This window comes from Phoenix dactylifera, chromosome 9 (genome assembly GCF_009389715.1).
Source record: "Phoenix dactylifera cultivar Barhee BC4 chromosome 9, palm_55x_up_171113_PBpolish2nd_filt_p, whole genome shotgun sequence".
In the NCBI taxonomy this organism is placed as follows: Eukaryota; Viridiplantae; Streptophyta; class Magnoliopsida; order Arecales; family Arecaceae; genus Phoenix; species Phoenix dactylifera.
In genome coordinates this window covers 9,678,357-9,702,159 of record NC_052400.1, presented here as the reverse complement: position 1 = coordinate 9,702,159, position 23,803 = coordinate 9,678,357, and the positions used below count along the sequence as shown (strand labels likewise).

Genomic DNA, 23,803 nt, shown 5'->3' with positions numbered 1-23,803 from the left:
TACTCAAATCAAAATTTTTAATTTTTAAATAAATATCGATGGCCACAAAATTGTATTTGATAGAGAGTTTAATGATGACATGAAAAAGAATGCACCATTCAATATTCAACCTAGGATATTCGGTTGCGAAGCAAAAAGATAATAACCACTGGGACAAGCTTCATTTCATGATTTGTATATAAATTATATAAAATAATATATTTACTCAAGTCGAAATTATGTACTATCTTTTTGATTCACGGAAAGAGAGATGTATACGAGCTTCAAAATCATGTTAAATTAAAGCATACATGACCAAATTGGTGTGCTGGAGATGGACCTCCTACGGTTGTGATTGAAGAGGTCTCCTTAAAACAAGCGTACAACGGATGAAGTTTCAAGGTAAAGCAACAGCTTATCATGATTAGCAGTACGACGGTCCCATTACCTTTGAATAATTGTACCATGGAGATCATGACATCAACGATTTTGCAAATATAAAGGTCCCATCTTGGCTGCTTTAGTTTTACCATGCCACTCCCAATTAGATGCAAGCATGAAATAAGCATAGCAGCATTTCTTTTTATGATTAAGGTTTTTGGATAATCACAGCCTCATTTTTTTATTGCTATTAAATTTAAAATTCTCAAATCTTCTACTATATGAATGTGTTTAAACCACAGTGGCACAGCTAGTAAACAATGTGTATTAATAGTGCCAAAATGAGTTACAAAGAGACGGCATTACTGTACAAAGTAGCAGAACGAGTGCAGCACCAATAGCACGGAGAATGCACATTTAGATCATGACACAACCAAAATAATATGGGGTATCTCACTACTTTACAAGAGCAAGAAAGAAACAAGATAAATCCTCTTCCCAATAAACACAAAGTCAGGAGACATTAAACCAAAGTACAAAAAAAAATCTAAATTTCAACCATCATTTGACTGTTGTGGTTTTCAGAGGGCTTCTATGTCATAATGATTCACGAACAATATTGTAGACAGAAATGAGGATCTCCACGCTAATCAATATAATGATTAGCCATTCTAAAAAATCAGATTTCCTGTTTTGAAGAATTTCCTGGAGGAAGCGAATATTATGCTGCAAAATAGAAAACTCAAATATCAGAAAAACTAGATAAACACGACCAGTGTTTTTACCTTTTGAACCAAATAATCTGCTGAAGGAAATTTTTACCTCAACAAACTTTAATTTGAAATCCAGGTTTCCAAATCTTTGTGTAAGCTCGTACTCATCCCGAAGATATTCCCATATTTGGGCATAGTTTGCATTCTTCCAAGCAATATCGGATCTAGTGCAGGAAAACAAAGTTGTAAAGCATGAAACTGCTATAATTCTAGCCATGGTCATGTAGTTCTGGCATGGTTTTCAATAGATAAATGCGACAGATGCTTATAAGACAAAGTGCCATCAAACAATTTAAATAGAGAACAAATACAATAAGATGATGACAGGGATTTCAAAAAAACTGACTCCTTTAAACATTTATAGAGATATCTAGATATAGATGACTTTCAATCAGTCTACCAAGATAAGAAGTCCATTAAGCTTTTTTTTTTTAAGAAAAACAAAAAAATCAAATGGATCAAATATATACACTCAGTCGAAATGTATTCCTGGGATTGTACCGGCATTAGTCCTCCTCGTGATATATACAAAGAGAATAAGATAGTTTTTGAGTGAAGAGAATAAGATGGTTTACCTTTTCAGTGTTCATAACTTTTGATCCAACTATAAAACCTGAAGAAGTACATCTACAGAGGTACGTAATTTACTCAACTATTAGCATAATCTTTGATCTAGGATCATGTCATATCCAACATGGAATCACTGGGATGGTTGATGAGAACTGTTGGATTATGGCTATGTTTCTTTTCTTCCTTCCAATTTTCAATGTAGTTTAAATTCAATGTTGATGGACAAATATATTGAATTTAATGCACTATTTCTTTGTATGAGACAATTACGTTCTCTCTAAAGTTAAAAATTGCAATTTTAGCATTTAGAGAAGTTAAAGAGTTAAAGTATATTTGTTGAGATGCATGTACAAAAAACTTGAGGATAGAGTGATGAACAAGTGCATTAGAAGAGAGGGGGGGGGGGGGGGGGGGGGGGGACTGTGAAAAACTAAATGAATTGAATGAGCATATGCAGCTTATATTCGAGGAGATCCAGCTAATAATGACAGGTGTTTCAATCCATATTGAACGGGCTAGAGAAAGGGAGAAAAGGCAGTGAGCTAACATGAATAGAAGCAGTGAGAAGGATTCCCAAAAAGCTTGCAATAATACTGTAATACCTCCAGTGGCCTTTCAAAGGGATGACATGTAATAAGGATATATAAAAGCAAGGATATATAATCTAAACAAGGCTTATGGACATAGTATGGTCACAGGCACATCTGAAAAGCACATGAACATGCATAAATATAAAAGAATGGTAAGTTGGGTGCTTATTGTTGCTGGAAATTGGACCCGGGGGCGGCCGCGAAGCGAGAGGGGAGGAGCTCCGCTGCCGGGATAGTGGGTGGCGGTGCGTCGGCTGGTGGCGTCCTCTTGGAGAATCCTGCAAGAAAGCCGGTGGCCGGGTTTTCCGGCGCCGGCCCTCCGAAGCTTAAGTCAGAGAGGGCTAATATGTGGGGGGAGTAAAGGAGGAGAATGTTTGTTTCTGTATCCGTTTGTGTGTCTGTCTCCCCTCCCTTTTCCCCCAGATTCTCTTTTATAGAAAGATATTATGTTACCTGGGAGGTGACAGGGCAATTTGTCTTTTTCGTGATAATTGGGCACGATTATGCTCATTAATGGCGTTGTGGAGAATAAGGCCGGATCAGACCGGAGTCAGGGAGCTGTCATGGTTGATCGGACCCGTTGGGGTGGTTGAACCGCCGGCCGTGGTGGGCCTGGGGTTCGTAGATGGCAAGTGCATTGATTGCTGAGTGAACCGGTGATCAGGGAGAGCCATACGCTTTGATGGTCCAGTGATTCAGAGATCATCTTGAGCCGTGTTCATTTAATGGTTGAGTGCATCGGAGGCCCGCTGGGGTCATACGCATTAATGGTCAGGCGTGCCGAAGGCCTGCGGAGATCACGTGCTTTAATGGCTTAAGGATGGTAACAGAGTACGGTGGAGTTGTGTATTTGGTTGTCAGGTCCTCTAGAGGATTAGGCGGAGGTTGGATATTTGGCTAAGGCACGGGCTCGGCACGGGTGCCGAGCTGAGCCGGTTGCTCGGCGGGGTGTCTCGTTGTAGGGTCGGGCGTTTTTCTGGTTGACCGCTGGTCGGTGCTCCTTGGTCGAGCGCCTCTCTGGTCGGCGCTCCTTGGTCGAGCACCTCTCTGGTCGGCGCTCCCTGGCCGAACGCCTTCGGATTGGCACGACTTGGGTTTTCCCCCCAACACTACCCCCCGACTTCCGAGTTCCAGCTGGCCACCAGCTTGAGCGCGGGAAGTAGTTTTAGTCGGGCCATTATGAGTTAAAGGAAATTTTGAATTATCGCGCGCTTCGAGGTGCTTTTAATAGGCGGCGTCTCTTCTTTCCCGAAACGTCTCATTATTAAGGTACCTTCTCCGAAGCGTCCTCGCGTCGTGGGCTCATGATAGGGCCGCACGATCCGACGAGGCGCTTGTGTTCGAGGCGTCAGCCCGAATTGAATGTGGCGTTCCGTCTTTCGGGCCAATATGCGTCATGATCTGGACGAGGAGCAACGTTTTTCCTCGCTGATCTGGGCCGTTGGAGGGATTTATATAAATCCTCACCTGGCCTCCTGCTACTTTCTTATTGTCTCCTTTCTCCAGCTTTTCTCAGTCCGAAGTTTCTTATCTCCGGCGTCCTTCACAGGTCCCTCTCTTTTTTTTCTATCCTCCCAGAATCCTTTCCTTTCTTCTTCCTAATGGGTCCCGGTACGAGTGATACTGAGTCCATTATGAGCGAGTTGGAGGTCGAGATGGTCAAGGAATGGTTCTTTCCTCTACGAGGGTTCCGTTTGGAGCCGGATCGGAGTGTACCTGGAGGCACTCTGGGCCGGCCTACGATTTCCTTTTCATGGGTTCGTGAACGAGCTGCTCACGGAGTACCAGTTGGTCCCGGCGCAACTCGCTCCGAATGCCTGGAGGACAATCGTCGGCTTCCTGTCGCTGTGTTTAGCGTTCGGGATTCCGACCTCTGTGAACGTTTTCCGGCGACTTTTTATGTTGAAATCGAACCCGGGAGACGAAGAGTGGCTCTACGTCGCCCTTCGGGCGGGTCGGCCACTCTTCCAGGGCGCCCCATCGTCCATTCGTGAGTGGAAGAAGAAATTCTTCTTCCTAGGCTCCGAGCGGACATGGGGGTTTGACCCTAGGTGGAGGCCGAGCCGACTTAGGGCCGTCAATAAAGTCCCCAAGCTTTCTTCGCGCGAGCAGGGGATCCTCGACACCATCCGCAGCCTCGGGGACGGTATTCTACTGGGCGGCCTCATAAGTGAGGACGCTCTAATGAATGTTGGCCTGAGCTCGGCGCGTCCTCAGGGTAAGGGTAACTGTAGGAGTCATTTTTTATTATGTTATTATTCTGTGTTCTAATTCTGCTCGTCCTTGCAGATATCGCAAAGATGGTGACTAAGAACGAGGTTTTATACGCCCAGTTCCAAAAGAGGGCGGCCAAGCTCTCGGGGGAGCCGACCGAGCCAAAGAAAAAGGCGAAGGTCTTGGCGACTGCGGCGGTCGAGACGGGCGCTTCTCGCTCCGCACACTCCAAAGCTGGTCGGAGGGAGGGCGCAGGTTCTAGGGGCGCAGGCTTTAGTGGTGCTACGGTGGCGCTCCCGTGCCCGGCCCCGATTTCGCATATTCCTGGTCGGCAGGAAGCCCCGATTGCCGACCAGGGAGGGAGGAATTCGGCGGGTCTGGCGCTCGCGCGCCCCGCCTCGGTTGTGCGGCAGTTAGATCGGCCGCCTGTTCGACCCCAGTTCCCCAGTTCCGAGCCGAGGAACAGTCAAGGAGCTGCGGGGTCGGCTCCGCCCAAGCCAGCCGAGGCCAGCCTTCCGGGCTTGTCGGGCTCACGGGAGCGGGTGCCTTACGCTCCCGTTTGGTCGGTTTTCGAGGGCGACTCGGCCCTCGATAACCCCCAGGTAGCGCGTGAAGTACTTCGGGTCGCGCTGCTCCCGGCCGACCAGGCCAAAGTCCGGTCCATGAACTACGGCGCCTTCATGGACTCTACTCTCTGTTCTGCCGTCCGAGTAAGTTGGCTTCTTTATTTGTGCAGTAGTGCAAGTTTTGTTTTAAGTTTGTTTCTCACATTTCTCACGTCTCTTTTTTCAGCATCTGCACGAGACGGAGACGCTGATGCACATCGTCCAAGATTATCGGGAGCGAGCCCGAAGGCATCAACGGGGGCATGAGGAGGCCGAGGCAAGGTGCCTGGCGTCCGAGGCCGAGCGCCAGGCGCTCCAAGCAAGAGTGGGGGCGGCCGAAGACGAGGTTCGAGCTCTGACCGCCGAGCTCGAAGAGGAGAAGGGGGCGCACACGCTGGCCAGATCTGAAGTGCATGCCGCGGAGGCTCGTCTGGCCGAGGCCGAGTCGGCGCTGGCCACCCGAGAGCAGGAGGTGGGGAATGCTCACCTCAAAACCCAAGAGCTTGAGCGGGAAATAAGGAACCTGGAGCGGAAGGCCGCCTACCACGAGGCTCGGGAGCAGGAGGCTCGGGAGCAGGCCCAGGACGCGGTTAGCCTCTTCCGTGAGTCGAAAGAGTTCCGCGACCTTCTGGAGGAGGAGGGGGTGAATGGGCTGATCCAAGGCTTCAAGGACTTCCGCAACCAACTGCGGCGGCTCCTTCCGGACTTCGACCTGAACCTGCTTCAACCGGGAGCAGGGGTCGAAGAGTCAGAGGCGGAGGCAGAAGCTCCGGTATCTGACGGGGCCGACCAGGAGGGTCCGGCCGAGGCGCCCGAGGCTGCTCCTGAGGTTGCCGAAGCTACCGAGGAAGAGGCCTCGATCGCAGAGGAGCCAGCCATTCCTGAAGCCGCCGAGCCTTAAGTTTTTGTTTTTTTCTTTTTGTAAATCAGGATGGCCTCCATACTTGTTAAGGCCGAGCCCGAGCTTTGTACCTAGCCTACGGGCTTTTTTGAATGAATATACATTTTTTGTAAATTGCAACTGCCTTGCGCTTTGATTTTCGGTAGACCTAGGCTTCTTCACTTGGATCCGCTTTAGGCTCCAAGAAATTGGGCTCTGCGACCCCAACTTCGTCCGCTACATAGTTAGACTTGCGTTTAGGCTCGGCGTATTAATTCGGTCCGAGCTCAGGTAACAGCTTCCGTTGCTCGGACCTTCGACCAGTGGTATCGCCACGCTTATGTCTAGGATACGCTTAGGCTCGGGAGGTCTTTTCGAGCTTAGCTCAGAATTCGGCCGAGCCCTAGGACCAAGGGTCACTAGACTTGGAATTTCTAGTCAAACTTTGAACCCGGACCTCGGGTTGCCAAGGCGGATGATTGGACTTTTTCCGACAACCGGGTTGAACGTCCGGCAGCTCGTGATGGGGATTCATCGAGCCGTCGGTATAAACTAAGCTTACTATTGAACGGTGCATGTAGGACGGGTGAGGCTGAGCGATGGTGAGGTCGAGCGATGATTGGCCCGACCAGGTACCTCGACGCTGGTCGGGGGTTTATTCGGGTAATTAGTTAACCAAGAATGAAAATAAATGAATAAATGTAAAGACATTAATTGAACAGGTACCTGGTACCGTAAGCGTCTTACGCCGAGGCTGTGAACTCCGCCTGGCGATTTTGAGGACGCTCTTCTGCTCGGAGTCCGTTCTTTGGGGACGCTGGCATAGTAGAAGGATCCAGTTGTCGTTAAAGACATTTGTTGCCAATCACGGACTTTTCGTTGATCGCGAACAGGAGATCAAGTCGAACTCTATGATCGATGGAGAACGAGCCGAGCTCGTTGGCCGGTGGAGAACGAGCCGAGCTCGTTGGCCGGTGGAGGCCGCATCCCGAAGTATCGGGGCATCCCGACCGTGGTCGGGGTAGGAGAACGAGCCGAGCTCGTTGGCCGATGGAGAACGAGCCGAGCTCGTTGGCCGATGGAGAACGAGCCGAGCTCGTTGGTCGGTGGAGGCCGCATCACGAACTCGCGAACATCTTCAGGGAGTCCACGTAGGTACTCCGTCATCCCGAAATATCGGGGCATCCCGACCGTGGTCAGGGTAGGAGAACGAGCCGAGCTCGTTGGCCGGTGGAGAACGAGCCGAGCTCGTTGGCCGGTGGAGAACGAGCCGAGCTCGTTGGTCGGTGGAGACCGCATCACGAACTCACGAACATCTTCAGGGAGTCCACGTAGGTACTCCGTCATCCGGAAATATTGGGGCATCCCGACCGTGGTCAGGGTAGGAGAACGAGCCGAGCTCGTTGGCCGGTGGAGAACGAGCCGAGCTCGTTGGCCGGTGGAGAACGAGCCAAGCTCGTTGGTCGGTGGAGACCGCATCACGAACTCACGAACATCTTCAGGGAGTCCAGTAGGTACTCCGTCATCCCGAAATATCGGGGCATCCCGACCGTGGTCAGGGTAGGAGAACGAGCCGAGCTCGTTGGCCGATGGAGAACGAGCCGAGCTCGTTGGCCGATGGAGAACGAGCCGAGCTCGTTGTTTGGTGGAGATCAAGCCGGGCGAAGTGCGGAGATTTTCAGAACTCCAGCTTCTTGGAATGGGAGTCCCATCTAGAGACTCCAGCTTGTAAGTTCCGGGCCGCCTGATGCGTGTGACTCGGTAAGGTCCTTCCCAATTTGGAGCCAGTTTCCCTTGCTCAGTTGGTCGGGAGGCCTCGGCTCTTCTGAGAACAAGGTCTCCTGCTTTGAAGGATTTAACTTTGACCCTGGTGTTGTAGTACTGTGCTGTCTTTTGCTGGTACCTCGCCATGCGAACTCGGGCGGCCTCCCTTGTTTCCTCGATCAGGTCAAGGTTGTTCCTGAGCTGTGAGGAGTTGGAGCTGGCATCATGGAGTTCTACCCTCGGAGAAGGGAGTCCAATCTCCAACGGGATGACAGCTTCCGTTCCATACGTTAGATTAAAGGGAGTCTCGCCGGTGGGGACACGGAATGTAGTCCGGTAAGCCCACAGGACATTGTATAGGTCTTCGACCCACTGTCCTTTAGATTTGTCGAGCCTGGCTTTGAGCCCCTGCAAAATAGTACAATTTGTTACCTCGGTTTCTCCGTTCGTCTGAGGGTGCGCGACCGAGGTGAAGCGGTGGTCGATGCCGAGCTCGGAGCAAAATTCTCTAAAGCGAAGGTTGTCGAACTGGCGGCCATTGTCTGATATGAGGATGCGGGGGAGCCCAAATATGCAAATTATTGACTTCCAGACAAAATCCCGCATCTTCTGCTCGGTGATCCGGGCGAGTGGCTCGGCTTCCACCCACTTGGTAAAATAGTCGATGGAGACGACCAGGAATTTCCTTTGCCCGGTAGCCAGAGGGAATGGTCCCAGAATGTCAATTCCCCACTGGGCAAAAGGCCAAGGGGAGCTGATAGAAGTTAACGGAACCGAGGGTCGGCGTTGAATATTGGCGTTTCTCTGGCATCGGTCACATCTTCGGACGAAGTCCACAGCATCCTTCTGGAGTGTTGGCCAGTAGTACCCTTGGCGCAAAATCTTATGGGCCAATGCTCGTCCTCCCAGATGATTTCCACAAATTCCTTCATGGACTTCACGCATTGCATAGTCAGCCTCTATTGGGCGGAGACATCTGAGGAGGGGAGAGGTGAAATATCTCCGATAAAGCTTTTCCTCATGCAGTATGTACCAAGTGGCGGAACGCTTTACTCGGCGAGCCGCACGTTCCTCACTGGGGAGGACTTCGTCTTGCAGATAGTCGATGAGCTCGTCCATCCAGCTTGGCTCGAACTCAATGCAAAAGGCCTGCTCGGGCTCCTCCGTACTGGGCTTTTGGAGATACTTCAGTGCCGCCGTTTTGGGGAGCTTACTCATACGAGAGGACGCCATCTTTGACAGCTGGTCGGCCCTAAGATTCTCTGACCTGGCAACATGTTGGATGTGGAAGGAATTCAAGGTCGAGGCGAGATCCCGTACCTTCCGAAGATATTCCTACATTGTGGGGTCTCTGGCTTCGAAGTCACCCAAGATTTGGTTGACGACGAGCTGAGAATCGCTGAAGGCCTTCAGGTCCTTCACTCCTAGCTCTCTGGCTAACTTGAGCCCGGCGACGAGTGCTTCGTATTCCGCCATGTTGTTGGAAGCAGAAAACTCGAGGCGTAAGGCTTGCTCAGCAACCACCCCCTCCGGGCTGGTGAGGATGAGACCCGCTCCGCTACCCCCCGAGTTTGAAGAGCCATCGACATGCAAAGTCCATGCCGAACTCGGGGTCTGCTCTGTTGATGTAGGCTCAGGTTCGGGCTCGACCTCATCCGGTATGGTGCACTCGGCTATGAAATCGGCGAGTGCTTGCGCTTTGATCGCCGGTCTGGGTCGGTACTCGAGGTCAAATTCTCCGAGCTCGACGGCCCATTTAGTAAGCCGGCCCGCGCGGTCTGATCTTTGCAGGATCTGCTTTACTGGCTGGTCGGTCAGCACGACCATTGTGTGGGCTTGAAAATAAGGTCGGAGCCTCCGAGCTGAGATGACTAAGGCATAAACAGTCTTCTCCAGCTTGGAGTATCGGGTCTCAGCATCCCTCAAGACCCGGCTAATGTAGTATACTGGTTTTTGGAGCTTGCCTTCCTCTCGGACCAGGACCGAGCTTACTGCTACAGGGGAAACAGCTAAATACAGGTAGAGGAGTTCACCCTGTTGAGGCTTTGTGAGCAAGGGAGGGGAAGCAAGAAAGTGCTTGAGCTCTTCAAAAGACTGCCGGCACTCGTCCGACCATAGGAAGTTTTTTGGCTTCTTAGAGTCGCAAAAAATGGAAGGCAGCGCTCGGCCGAGCGGGAGATGAATCTCCCGAGAGCCGCAACTCGGCCCGTAAGCCGTTGTACCTCCTTGACTGTCCTCGGAGGCGTCATCTCCTGGAGCGCTCGGATCTTTTCAGGATTGGCCTCGATTCCCCGCTGTGTGATGATGAAGCCAAGGAATTTGCCCGAGGTGACTCCGAATGCACATTTGGCTGGGTTGAGCTTCATTTGGTACCTTCGGAGTGTGGAGAATGCTTCATCAAGGTCGGTCACGTGATCTTGCGCCGCCTTGCTTTTCACCAGCATGTCATCAACATATACCTCCATGTTTCGGCCTATTTGGTCTTTAAAGATCCGGCTGACCAGCCTCTGATAAGTTGCCCCGGCATTCTTTAAGCCGAATGGCATTATTTTATAGCAGTAGGTACCCCCGTCGGTGATGAAGGCCGTCTTTTCTTCATCTTCTGGCGCCATACGGATCTGGTTGTATCCGGAGAAAGCGTCCATGAATGCCAACAGCTCGTGCCCCGAGGTGGAGTCCACGAGATGGTCGATGTTGGGGAGTGGAAAGCTATCCTTTGGGCAAGCTTTATTCAGGTCGGTGTAGTCCACGCACATACGTCATTTTCCGCTAGCTTTTTTGACGAGGACCACGTTCGCGAGCCACTCCGGGTAGGATATCTCCCGGATAAAGCCAGCCTCAAGGAGTTTGTCAACCTCCTCGGCTGCTGCTCGTTGTCGTTCAGGGGCGGCGCCTCGCTTCTTTTGTCGCACGGGCTTGCAGGTTGGTTTTACTTGGAGCCGGTGGACCATGATCTCTGGATCTATCCCGGCATATCCGCGGGCGACCATGCGAAGACATCCATGTTGTCTCGCAAGAAGTTGACGAGGCGATCCCTTTCGCGCTGATTGAGGCCAGAGTCGACCTGCACGGTTAGCTCGGAAAAGTTTTTGTGCAAAGGAACTTAGATTAGTAGCTCACCAGGCTCTACCCGCTCCTTCTGAGGGCCGACCCGTGTCTCCAGGGTTTTAGCTGAAGGCTGGTCGGTTGCTGGGACCGGCACCTCGGCTGGTCGTTTCGCCTCATGGGTCGCCAGGTAGCATCGTCTTGCTACCACCTGGTCCCCACGAACTTCGCCAACTCCTTGGCTAGTGGGGAATCGCATGAGCAGGTGGCGAGTTGAGACTACTGCTCGGAGGGCGTTGAGACCTGGTCTTCCGAGGATGGCATTATAAGCCGAGGGCAGGCGTATCACAAGAAAGCTCATCCTTACGGTACCTTCGCGGGGGGCGAGCCCGACCGTGACCAGGAGGTCGACCTCGCCCTCTACTGGGACTGAATCCCCAGTAAATCCGACCAACGGAGCATTCATCCTCCGTAGTTGCTCTTCTGTCATCCCCATTTTACAATAGGCATCAAAATACAAAACGTTCGCCGAGCTTCCATTATCGATTAAGATGCGTTTTACATCAAATCTATTTATAATCATGGAGATGACCACAGCATCATCGTGGGGAGTTTCGACTCCTTCCAGATTATCATCTGAGAAAGAGATGGCTTCCGAGGCGCGTAGGCGCTTCGAGGAGGTTCCTTCCCCTGAAGCTTCTCCAACCGAGGCCCCGCCTCGGATGGTGTTGATGGTGCCGGCGATGGGCCTGTTGGCGTTTGAACCTTCAGGCTGTGCGGCTCCCTCGGCTGGCCTCTTTTCTTCACGCCGGCCTCGCACAAATCGATCGAGCACCCCTCGGCGGATGAGCGCTTCGATCTCGTTCCGAAGCTGGTAGCAGTCCTCAGTATCATGACCATGATCCCGATGGAAACGGCAGTACTTCCGGAGATCACGCCGGGCTCCGGAATCTCGTTTCGGGGGTGAGAGCCGGATATAATCCCGACCCTCAATCTCCATGAGGATTTCAGCCCGAGGAGCGGTAAGGGGAGTGTAGTTTTCATACCTCCCTTCGGATGCACGGGCCCATGGTGGAAACCTCGGGCGGAGTGGTGACCTCTGCTGAGGCGGTCCCCGTAGTCGGGGTGGACTCTTCAGGTGGGGCAGATTTTTGGCTCGGCGCGGGGACGGGCTTCTGGGCTGGCCACGCTCCTCGCGGCGTCTTTTTTGTTTCTTGGGAGTCTGCTCGGCCCCGCTCCGCCTAACAGCCACGGCTTCCTCGGCCTTGGCGTACTTCCGCGCCCGAACCAGCATTTCAGTGAGGTCCGCAGGGAAATTCTTCTCGATGGAGAAGAGGAACCTGTAAGACCGGGCTCCAGTCTTTAGTGCCGACATGGCGATTGACTGGTCAAGCTCCCGGACTTCCCATGTTGCGGCAGTAAATCGGTCCAAGTACTCCCTGAGGGACTCTCCCTCCTTTTGTTTGATGTCAAGGAGGGAGTCCGATGTCCGCCGCTGGGGCTGGCTGGCGGCAAAATTACTGGCAAACTGCCTGCCGAGCTGCTCAAAGGAAGAAACAGTACTCGGCTTCAGCCCGGTAAACCAAAGTCGGGCTGGTCCTCGGAGCGTTGCTGGAAAAGCTTTGCACGGCATGGCCTCCGAGGCTCCTTGTAGGGCCATTAAGACTCGATAACTTTCCAGATGGTCAAGGGGGTCGGCCCTGCCGTTGTAAGGCTCCACCTGCGGCATCTTGAACCGCGGCGGGACTGGCTCGTCTTCAATCTGCTGGGAGAAGGGGGACTTCGTGGTGAACTCGAAGTCACCATTACGTCCCGATTTCCTTCCGTGGAGTGCCTGAATCTGGCGCTCCAGCTTCTCGACCTTTTTGTCGAGTTCATCATTCTGGGGGATCGCTGCAGCGGTTCGCTCCGGTGCAAGTTGCCCTGGAACTGACTCAGCCTCCGAGGGCTGTGGCCAGCCACCAGGGCCTCTTACTGGATGTTCTCTCCAGAGGGAGGCCTGGACTTGAGAGTCCTGACCTCGAAGGGGAAGTCCGCTTGTAGGAGGTACCGGTTGAACTGGGGCCGGAGGGAGCGGTGCCGTCGGGATGCCCCTGGGTTGCAAGCCTTGGACAGCGGTGGCCAAGGCCTGCACCTGTTGCACCAAGGCATCGAACTGTTCCGGCCGAACTTGAGAGGTTGACTCGGCCGGAGGCGGCGAGTTCTGGACAGAGTGTCCAGGACTGCGTGGAGGACGTCGAGAGGCATTGGAAGCCTCCTTACTTCTCAGTTTCATGGCTGCAACTCGGGCCCTTCCTCTAGCGCCAACTGTTGCTGGAAATTGGACCCGGGGGCGGCCGCGAACCGAGAGGGGAGGAGCTCCGCTGTCGGGACAGTGGGTGGCGGTGCGTCGGCTGGTGGCGTCCTCCTGAAGAATCCTGCAAGAAAGCCGGTGGCCGGGTTTTCCGGCGCTGGCCCTCCGAAGCTTAAGTCAGAGGGGGCTAATATGTGGGGGGAGTAAAGGAGGAGAATGTTTGTTTCTGTATCCGTTTGTGTGTGTGTTTTCCTTTCCCCCCAGGTTCTCTTTTATAGAAAGATATTATGTTACCTGGGAGGTGACAGGGCAATTTGTCTTTTTCGTGATAATTGGGCACGATCATGCTCATTAATGGCGTTGTGGAGAATAAGGCCGGATCAGACCGGAGTCAGGGAGCTGTCATGGTTGATCGGACCCATTGGGGTAGTTGAACCGCCGGCCGTGGTAGGCCTGGGGTTCGTAGATGGCAAGTGCATTGATTGCTGAGTGAACCGGTGATCAGGGAGAGCCATACGCTTTGATGGTCCAGTGATTCGGAGATCATCTTGAGCCGTGTTTATTTAATGGTTGAGTGCATCGAAGGCCCGCTGGGGTCATACGCATTAATGGTCAGGCGTGCCGAAGGCCTGCGGAGATCACGTGCTTTAATGGCTTAAGGATGGTAACAGAGTACGGTGGAGTTGTGTATTTGGTTGTCAGGTCCTCTAAAGGATTAGGCGGAGGTTGGATATTTGGCTAAGGCACGGGCTCGGCACGGGTGCCGAGCCGAGCCGGTTGCTCGGCGGGGTGTCTCGTTGTAGGGTCGGGCGTTTTTCTGGTTGACCGCTGGTCGGTGCTCCTTGGTCGAGCGCCTTTCTGGTCGGCGCTCTTTGGTCGAGCGCCTCTCTGGTCGGCGCTCCCTGGCCGAGCGCCTTCGGACTGGCACGACTTGGGTTTTCCCCCCAACACTTATCATCCATTTATATGTTACAAATTGTTTCTTTACTTTTATTAGCTTCTTTTCCTTTATATTGGTTCAAAGATTTGATCCTTCATTTAGAGAGAGGGACTTCAAGATTACAAAAGTAAGACGATCAGCAGCAAAAGGAGGAATCAGCTGAGCAGATGGTAATCCAGGTTACAGGCATTCATTCATCAAATTTGCTTTATTACCGGTCAGATAGTCAACAGTAATAGAGCACCGAGCACGTCACATACAAGTATGGTGGTTCAGGTGCTGCAGGTCATTTAAACTATAAATTATAAATATTAAAAATCAGTCTGCAGAGACTGTAGAATATAAATGTCTTCAAATTGAAGCAAGCAGGTCATATACTCAACAGTTAACATGCAGGAAAACATACATAAATCCTCTCTTTCTTGCCCCCACCCCCCAGCCAGCACACACCATCCGCCTCTTTTCCTGCTCTCCTTTTCTCGTCTATAATAGGTTTAAAACCTTAAGCCTCCAGTTAACAAGGCAAATCCACAGCATTCAGAAAAAGACATGGGAACAGCAGTAGCTGGAGACACCACTAAAACAAATCTTATAACAGAATTCCAACTTCAGTTAAAACAATCATAGAATACTCTAGAATACTTGTAAATTTGTAAACTGAAAATGTAAGATCGAAAGCATCATCATTACTCTAATGAAAAATTGATAGATAACTGCCAACATTTTTCTCATTTATAATCATATAATAGCAGAAGGTTATAATACATTCTATTTTAGGTGATAACACCAATCGCTAAGGTTAGACCTTGGTGCTTTGAAATAGATATAAAGCTCCAAGTTTTATAAGAGGTCCCATTATATCTGGTAAATATCATAATGCATATATCTGTCTCAGTATGAGCAAAAGAATTCCAATGTCATCTTTAGGGAGTTAGAAAAGAACATGTAAAGACTGTTGTCATGATGAAAAGAACAGGTAAAGAATGTTGTCATGATGCTTCACCATATTTAGCCCAAGGATGAAAATACCGCATGCCACACCATGCCAATCACAGTGAGCTCAGCACATGTCATACCATGCTAGATATGCCCAAGCATGTCCTAGGACTTGAGGAAAATATTTAAAGTCCATGGTGGCACAAACAGATATAGGTTGGCACAGGGAGATATGAATGGTATGTGGGTAATTATATGCTGCGCATATCTTGCTGCTGTGGTACATGCCGTACAGCATGATAAGATGCTTTGATCTGTCGTCAAGCCATGGTTAACCATTGGATCAGGGGACAAAAATTAATAGCATGATGGATCGTGTCCGATCATCTTTGAGTATGTTCGAGAAAATTTTGGTTGGACCAAGTTTGTAGTACTAAACTTACTCCTCAGACACCCAATCCAAAAATTTCAAATCTAGCATCGCACAATCGTGTAAGCAACCTGAAAGAATATAACCAGGTCCAGATGAAAATGAAGCAATTTCCAACATGATTCAACCATTAAATGTAAAATTCTGGAGTAGGATTAGACATAAATAATGCATCAGAAACTCGATTTTTTCCTCGGTGGTTCAATATTATTCTATGATTAGGAAATGTCACGCAAAATCCTTTCAAAGTGAGAGATCAAAAGGAGTTAAAAGAAAAAGATCCGTACAAAATTTTCAATACAAAGCCATTGTTATAAATGTATGGGATATAATAAGAACTGAGGTTCACTATATCCATACAGGCCCCCGTACTAGTGCCGCACTGGTATAATGTTGATATGATGGTACGGAGGTCGGCTCGGTGTATCGAGACTCAATACGCCCCTCCTATCTAGTCTTGGTTCGATACTGGTACAGTATGGTACATGCAGTACAAGTGCTACATACTAGTACGGCGAACCATGATGAGAACTAAATATGCAATAGTAATAAGGATAAACATAGGCTGACCACTATCATCTTTGAAATATGCAAGAAACTCTAATGCTTTACCTTTTTCCAAAATCAACATAACTAAATCAGAAATATTGGAAAAATACCTCTCAAAAAGCCCGAGTTTTAGAATAACATCCGCCAAATTAGAGTTTGCCTTCCCGACCAATTGAAAAAGTTTTTTCCTCTTCATGGTAAAGGTACCGGTTTTCTCCATACCACGGTTGATATCTGTAAATTCTGCTACCATTCCATCAACCTAAACAATGAAAATAGCAATTACAATTTTTCTTTTAATGCTTAAATATTTTACAATATCAAGAAAAGTTTGCAACATACTTGTCGGATATAGTAATCCAAAGCAATACTTTGACCAAGAACACTTCCAATGGTGCGAATACCATCTATACTCAAATTCTTAAGCATTATATAGTCAAGTCCACCTTGCATCCATGCATCCAGAGTTGGTTTTTCCACTACTGCATAATCTAGAGTTTCAAGAATTCAAACCATGAAGTTCAGGATAAGTATAGCTCTCATGCCAATTTTTATGAAAAGTCAAAAAAAAAAAGGAAAAAAAGAAAAAGGTTAAGATACCTAGATTATGAAGCTTTATGATGCAAGGTATTAGATACCTTACATCATATCTAGCAGTCACCATCCAACACAATAAAGCATAATGCTTTGCTGAATTTTAGGCCAGCAAGTATTTTACTAATATATGTGACTTTAGCATCCTTCAATTGACAAATGCTGTTATACTTATATTAACTATAAGATGATGGAAATTATCACTTGACCATGAATTAACAACAAGAATTTGTTTTCCAGCAATGAATAGATCTTTCAACAGAATGGAAAATATTCCACTGGGATAAGATTAGAAACAAAGTAAACAAAGCTCATTGCAGAAATATATAGCATCAGAAAGCAATCATTTCTGCACTAAAACCAAGAGGTCTAGAAAACCAAAGAAAGAAAAGGAGAGGTGCGATCAATCCAAATTTATCAGCTATTTAGATTTCTTCCTTAAATACATTTACAATCATATGTTTCCTAGTTGTACAACAAATCAAGCTCAGCACTATCCTCTATATGCTTTGTAAGACTATTGGCTTTGTAGGCCATGAGTGTTTCTTCCCTTTTTAGTTTTCCTTTGAATATCTTATAATTGATTGGAAAATGCTTGGAATATGATGATCACTCATTGGCATGAGCTGTGATCATAATTACTACAAAATAAATGTCCAATCATCATATTCAGGCTTCACCATGCATTAATTTCATTACAAATGTCTCCATCTAAATTTTCATCTCCAATACTATACACCTTTCACGGGTGATTACAGGATGTGTTGTCGATCAATATTTTAACAAAACTTCATTTATGTGCATTCCTACTAAATTGCGTACTAAATATTCAGATATGACCTGACTAGTTTCAGAACCTTGTCCTCCAAAGTCTTTCTAAGTATTTCCAAAAGCATTCCCTGACATATCATCAACATTCATGTAAATCATCACATTCTTGTAAGATAATCAAACAACTAATCTTATGACGATCGACAAGGTAATGAGAAAATTGCAACTATCTCTAGCATCATCATTAGTTCTTGTGCATATAATGATGCACACTTATATGCCAATTCATCCAGAGAACCTCCAAAGCATCATTCACCTCGTAGGTTCTCAAAAATCACTGTCTGTAACCTTATTTCATTGAGGCATGGAAAGTTTATGCCTTTAAGCAAATATTAAAAACAACTGGTGCCCTATACATTGGATTGCATCCTCGTGGGCTGTACATATAGAATTGGTATATTGACATTTATGTAATTAAAATGAATGGGCTTAAAGAATGAAGTGAATAATGAGATAGTGCAATAGAGAAGTATGTACTGCATTCTAAATGCATCAGCAGGTTAACCTATGCAGTTGATCTACCAACTAGCCAAGGAGAGCATAAGATAACTAGATAGCATCAAAGTTATTAGGCTGACCAATAGAAGCACTGAAGCAGCCACAAGGTTGAATCCAAATGATGATTTGAGTTGTCCAAATGATGAGATGAACCAGTGATCAGGGATAAGCATTTGCTGGTGAGAGGTCACTAGTTTTTAGCTAGTATTAAAGCATTTGCTACGATCCACGAATGTGTTCGGAGACTAACATGAATGATTCAAAAGTGGTGGTGAATGTGATCATGTTATATTCATCAGAAAGCAGCTTTGCCTGTATGGAAGCCTTAAGCAATAATGCAAGCATCTGAGTGAAACTACAAATCAACAAAGTTCAGAATGTAGAATGATAAACCAGTGAGACAGACCATCTCAGTAAAGTAAGAAGGGGGCAAAAACTGGACTGGCCATTGTTGGTAGATGACAACATGAGTCTTCAGTTGAGCAATTTGAATGGAAAATGAAGAATTAATTTTCGATGAGGATGATGCAATTGGTAATCAAGTGGATCTTAAAACAAAGAAGGAAGACTTGGGACAGACAATGCATGAGAAGCTGATAAACAGAAAGTAGTTATCTCAAGGTTATGTGGATCTTGAATTAATGGAAAAAAACAGTTACTGAGGTTAATCAAATACTAGTGCATCTAGATTGAAGCAGTTACATATTTTGCCATGATGTAACAGTTTGACCTACCTACTTCCTTCCTGACCTATGAAGTGCTAGTGCAAATCCCTACATGTACAACCAAGTGGCAGATTACCAAGTACTCACAGGATAGCAATGCCGACTTCATGGAAAAGAAGAGAAATGTATAAACAGAGAGAGAATCCAGAGTTACAATCGGAAAGCTTACCAAACAATGCCACCAGGAGAATTCAAGGAAGCATGATGGATAGCGAAACATAGCAGCTGAACAAATAGTGGACCTTAAGAGTTGCAGGCTAAAATCTAAACTTGAGAATCAAGTAACAGACAAAATAGCAAAACAGTGAATTTAGATGTTTAACTGGGGAAGGGACACAAAGTACAAACACTGCATACATAAGATACAGAACAACAAGAAACATGCATAAGATTAGTTTTTTTACCCAAAGCTGCCTCCAAATGAAGAAAACTTAAACTTTGAGAACAGAGATGATGGCAGAAGTTAAACAAACAAACAAAAAAAAAAAGTATATGGATCTCATAGCATTTGTTGTGGAATTTATCAACATTCTCAAATTTAACGAAGGGTAAAATGGAACAAGGTCACTAAATAATTAGTAATATGAATTGGTAAAGCACCCGTTGGTAGTTTAAGACTTAGTACTACAGGTGAAAATATAGATCTCAAAAACTGGAAAAGTTGTAGCAATCAAAACGAGGCCCACTGCTTTAAAGAGAAGGTCTGTTCAAAGACAGCATCAAGCACTTGATGAGAATGATATAATGAAAAGAGATATGAAAATTACACTTTGTCCATGATGCAAAGCCCAAAGCACAACAGAATGCTAGAAAAATCTTCTGTAAGGTCATCAGAACCTTGAAAAGAGAAACTTAAGGCTTTTTTTTCTCATGATAATTAATGCAAAACCAACTAAGTTTGGCGGCACGGAGATAAACATATAATAGAATGATGCAAATGCTTCAAATGGGAAAAGGAAAATCCAGAAAATTTTGCTAACGTATAAAAATGAGAGAACCTTAATTTGATTACAAATATGTGATGGTCAAATCATGAGAGGAAATGAGGAACGGTATCCTGAAAATGGAACTTGCATCACAATCCAATAATTGAATCTGTCAATTTCCTCTTCACCATGACAGAAATTTGACCACCTTCTCCCTCATCAATATGAATGCTTGTGAAGTTTCAAAACTAAGAAGTTTTAAAAATGGTTTCTATTATTAGAATGTGAGGTTATAACTTTCCTAGAGATTGTGCACAGCAATGATATAGTATTACCCATGGAATGCCGTACCGGCCCGTACCGGCCGGTACGGGCCGGTACGTATCGGTCCGATCCTAGATCGGTACCGGAACCACTAAAACACCGGTATTTCTCGGTTTTTTAGCCAAACCGGCCGGTTCGGAGCCCGTACCGGCCGGTTCGCACCGGTACGATTTTTTTTTTTAAGAACCACAGCGTACCGGCCGGTACGGGTACCGGTACGGCCGGTACGTACCGGACCGGACCGGTACCGTACCGGTCCGGCCGGCCACCGGTACGCCGACCGGTACCGGTACGGCGGACCTTGGTATTACCTTTAATTTTCTTTAAAATATAAATAGAAGTTTTATTTTTCTCATTTTTACCATGATTCATTTAAAGGCCATGAGGATCTAATTGCCAGCTCCATTCCTCAACCTACATGAACATTTTCATCTACAATATGATATCATTGCTCTATATTCCTTGATCTCCTGTCATTTACAAAATTTATGCTCTAACTAGAATAGATATGATTTTATGGACCAATAAAAATTGAACATGTCTTGCACTGAATCATGTCCAAATTGATTCGCATCCAAGTGGAGAAGCATATATGCAATGTGTTCAAAATTCTCATCAAGAAAGTACCTATTCATGAGTTCATTTTGATATCCTTTCAAATTTTTTGAGCTTTGGATTCTTCTAGAAAAATGTCTAAGCAGTTGAATATAGAGGATTGATGAGGAAAATTGATCTAGTAAAATGTAAGCAAAGAGGTTTAAGAACTTTTGGAGTGCTTACCATCCTTTCTCATCTCTGGCAGCAAACCTGATGCATGTTTCTCAACAATCTTCAGATACCCATCAGCTTCAAGGTCAGAAACATTAAACAAGACAACTGAGCCATACTGAAAAACTACCATATAGTGGCAATTACTCTCATTTCCAAAACCATCTTCCAGACCCTGAAATCAGGAAAATATTAGGTAACGTCACATGGTCTAAATTTGTATGCAATCAGCAGGCATATCATAGTGCCTCCACAACCTAATATGCATCATATGATTGTATTTCTATTAGGCTCCTAAAAACCATCAGTATGAAGGCATATGACAACATAAAGTAGTGTACACAATAGAGAAAATGGTTGCCTTTTAACAAAATAAAATAGTATTAAGTTTGTGGCAAAGATACCAATCTGACAAAAGCACTGTTGTAAAAAAAAAATTGTAACAATAACTATCATTGCTCTTGGATGTCCTCTGGCAAATACTACAACAATTCGTGAAGCAGGCAAATTGAGGTACACTTTGCAATGATAAAGATTCCCATTATAATCAAACAACAATGAAGTCCAGTTGGCTTAGTGCAAGCATGAAATATGCAGTTGAATAAAAAATCGTCAATGGGATTGTAACAATCAGTGGAGTTCACATGGAAGATTCTAACAAGCAAGTACATATGGAGCCAAACAAAGCAATATCCAATTCAAGCCACAGAAGCTACAGAAGATGAATACACCATATCACAAAACCCTCTTCTTAACTGCAAAAATCCCTATTCTATAACATCAAATCAGAGAAAAAGAGAAGAATCAGAGAACCTACTTGAGGATCGCCCTTAACGTCGTAGTACCGGAGCACGACATAGTTGGCGGCGCGAGAATTTGGGGGGATCACATTGAAAGCATTCTGAGACTGCAAGCTTCTCAAATCAATACTGCAATCACAACAGGGATGAATCAAAAACAAATTTCGTATTGAAAAGGGACAAAAAAAAGAAAAAGAAAGTGAAAAATTAGCACGAGAGAAAGCGAGAAGAAAGGGACCTAGTGCAGAGGAAGTAAGCCTTAACGGGGATGAAGCGGCTCTGCTTCTGCTGCTGGACCTCGAGGAGGTGGTCCTGGTAGCCGCCATCGTCGTCGGAGGAGGAGGAGGACGCCGCCGACGGTGACAAGGAGCGATGCTCCTCCGGCGGCTGGTGGTGGTCCTCGCGCCATTCGAGCTCCTGGCCGGAGGAGGCGGAGGAGAAGGCCCTCGGGGAGGGGTGGGCAGAGGCGAGGAGGAGGAGGAGGGGGCGGTGCTGCGGCGGCCGCCGGAAGAGGATGGCGGAGAGGAAGGAGATGCGGCGGCCGGCGGCGGAGGAGGAGAGAGGAGGGGCGGAGGCTAGGGTTTGAAAGGAGCGGAGGGGGAGGGTTTTGGGGAGAGGGTGGGAAGAGGAGCAGAAATAGGAATTGGAGGAGGAGAGCATGGAATGGAGATGTTTCTCTAATGATAAGGAAGAAGATGAGCGGGAAGAAGATAAGCAGCGGGTTCTCCAGAAAGACATCGTGTAATAATAATATTAATGAAATGAGGTCACATTAGACGCGGAGGAGGAAAGAAGGGGGACGGAGACGAAGGGGAAATGGAAGGAAGAGAGAAGTGGGAGGAAGACTTGCGCCACAAGGTGCGGGAGAGACAGAAGAGCGAATAGAATTTTCGTTTAATGTGTGGAGTGGTTTTTTTTTTTTTTTTTTTTTTTTTTTTTTTTTTTTTCCTTGCTGAAAACGAGTTCCCATACAGTACGTATATGAATATATCCAATAAAATCAAAAAATACTAACTCACAGAGAGCCAGTAGCAACTCTCCCTCCTCCATCCAAAAAGTGTACCCTGAATGATGAGCCGCGAAGGCAGCCACCTAGTCGGCTGCCCCATCAGCTTCTCTGAATACATATTTGGCCTGGATGGCCACCCCAACCCCACACATCAGATGGAGTGGTGTTGAGTCACAAAAAAGAATCACAGTTAATTAGACGCCGAACTGATACGGAGATCCATACCGATATATAGTAGTTTGATACCGAATCGATGCACCTAGCTATAGTGCCCACAATCAAATCGAGTCGGCATCGAACCAGTCAATTTCTTTACGATTCATGCTCGAATTGAAATAGTGAACCGATCCAATTTCATATTGGATCAGCCCGGTACCATATGAATCGAATGATTTGGCTTAATTTGACATACTTTACTTTTGCTCATATAAGCTTGTTGCTAAATATTTTTTAACAAATTCAATCCCTTACGAAATTTTTCTCCGACCATGGTTGTACAGACTAAAAACAATAATATTGTTAAGTGGAAAGTAATTAGAAAGATAATGCTACTTACTTTCTATTATTATCCATTATTTGCTATTACAATAAGTTGTTATATAATATATTTTTTACTAATAGTTTCTTATTTCCGTTGAGACAAATAATGGTTGCTATAAAAGTTATATTTGCCAATAATTATTTTAGTGGGAGTTAACCATAACATTATAAAATATTATTTAAAACTTTGGCTTCCATGCCCTAGTGAAGGTGCAGTTTAGACATCTAGTATCTGTCGGCTAAGTTTGGCACCAATTTTTATATTAAAATATATATTGAAAAAAATAGAAGGTAATCTTTTATGTATTTTTTCCATGCTATTTTTTTGATTTAAGAGAACAATTAAAAAAAATCATCCAAGGTTATTCATTTAAGTGGTTGAATTGGTAAAGCTACTAGCTCACCCATGATCTAGATTCAATCATGCTCTTATCTTGATTAAAAAAAATTAAGAAACCTAGCATATTAGTACCTTGCTTAGATATATCCTATTGAGGTTGTTTCCATCTCCTTCTCATATCATGGTTACCCAGCAAATTAATCTTCTAATCCTGTGACCTCTTAGGTAGAATAAATGCACAACCAAAAATGTGTTTTTTAATAGTTATTAACCTACCTAAAATCTAATCCTAAGTGTAAGACATTGATAAGCCGATTATTTTCCAAAGCATTAATTTAGTATTTACCATTTATGATTGATGCTAGAGCTTTTTGTTCACAAGTAGTCATAAATTTATTTTTTTAGGATTTAAATGTAGAAATTGCGAATCCCCTTTAACATTTCTTAAAAAGAGACATACGATTTTACAACGAGAAAATATTTTACTTTTGTTTTGTAG

The 23,803-nt window shown here is 46.3% G+C and overlaps 1 protein-coding gene across 1 annotated transcript; it reads right to left on the bottom strand.

Moving 5' to 3' along the window:
• Positions 1-662: 662 nt before the first annotated feature.
• LOC103698775 lies at positions 663-22,292 on the bottom strand. The gene is made up of 7 exons (XM_039129965.1): positions 21,654-22,292; positions 21,433-21,544; positions 20,628-20,790; positions 16,292-16,440; positions 16,060-16,211; positions 1,183-1,297; positions 663-1,086 (listed from the first exon to the last, which is right to left on the bottom strand). Exons 1-7 carry the CDS (start codon positions 22,151-22,153, stop codon positions 958-960), a joined length of 1,320 nt encoding a protein of 439 aa, XP_038985893.1. The 5' UTR covers positions 22,154-22,292; the 3' UTR covers positions 663-957.
• Positions 22,293-23,803: the final 1,511 nt, after the last annotated feature.

What these genes read in the sequence shown, in the direction of transcription:
- LOC103698775 (XM_039129965.1), bottom strand. Translation starts at nt 22,153, where the DNA reads ATGTCTTTCTGGAGAACCCGCTGCTTATCTTCTTCCCGCTCATCTTCT. An exon ending in ACGTTAAGGGCGATCCTCAA is followed by an intron (nt 20,791 to 21,432) that starts GTAGGTTCTCTG and finishes TCCTGATTTCAG; the next exon opens with GGTCTGGAAGATGGTTTTGG. An exon ending in TGGATTACTATATCCGACAA is followed by an intron (nt 16,212 to 16,291) that starts GTATGTTGCAAA and finishes TTCATTGTTTAG; the next exon opens with GTTGATGGAATGGTAGCAGA.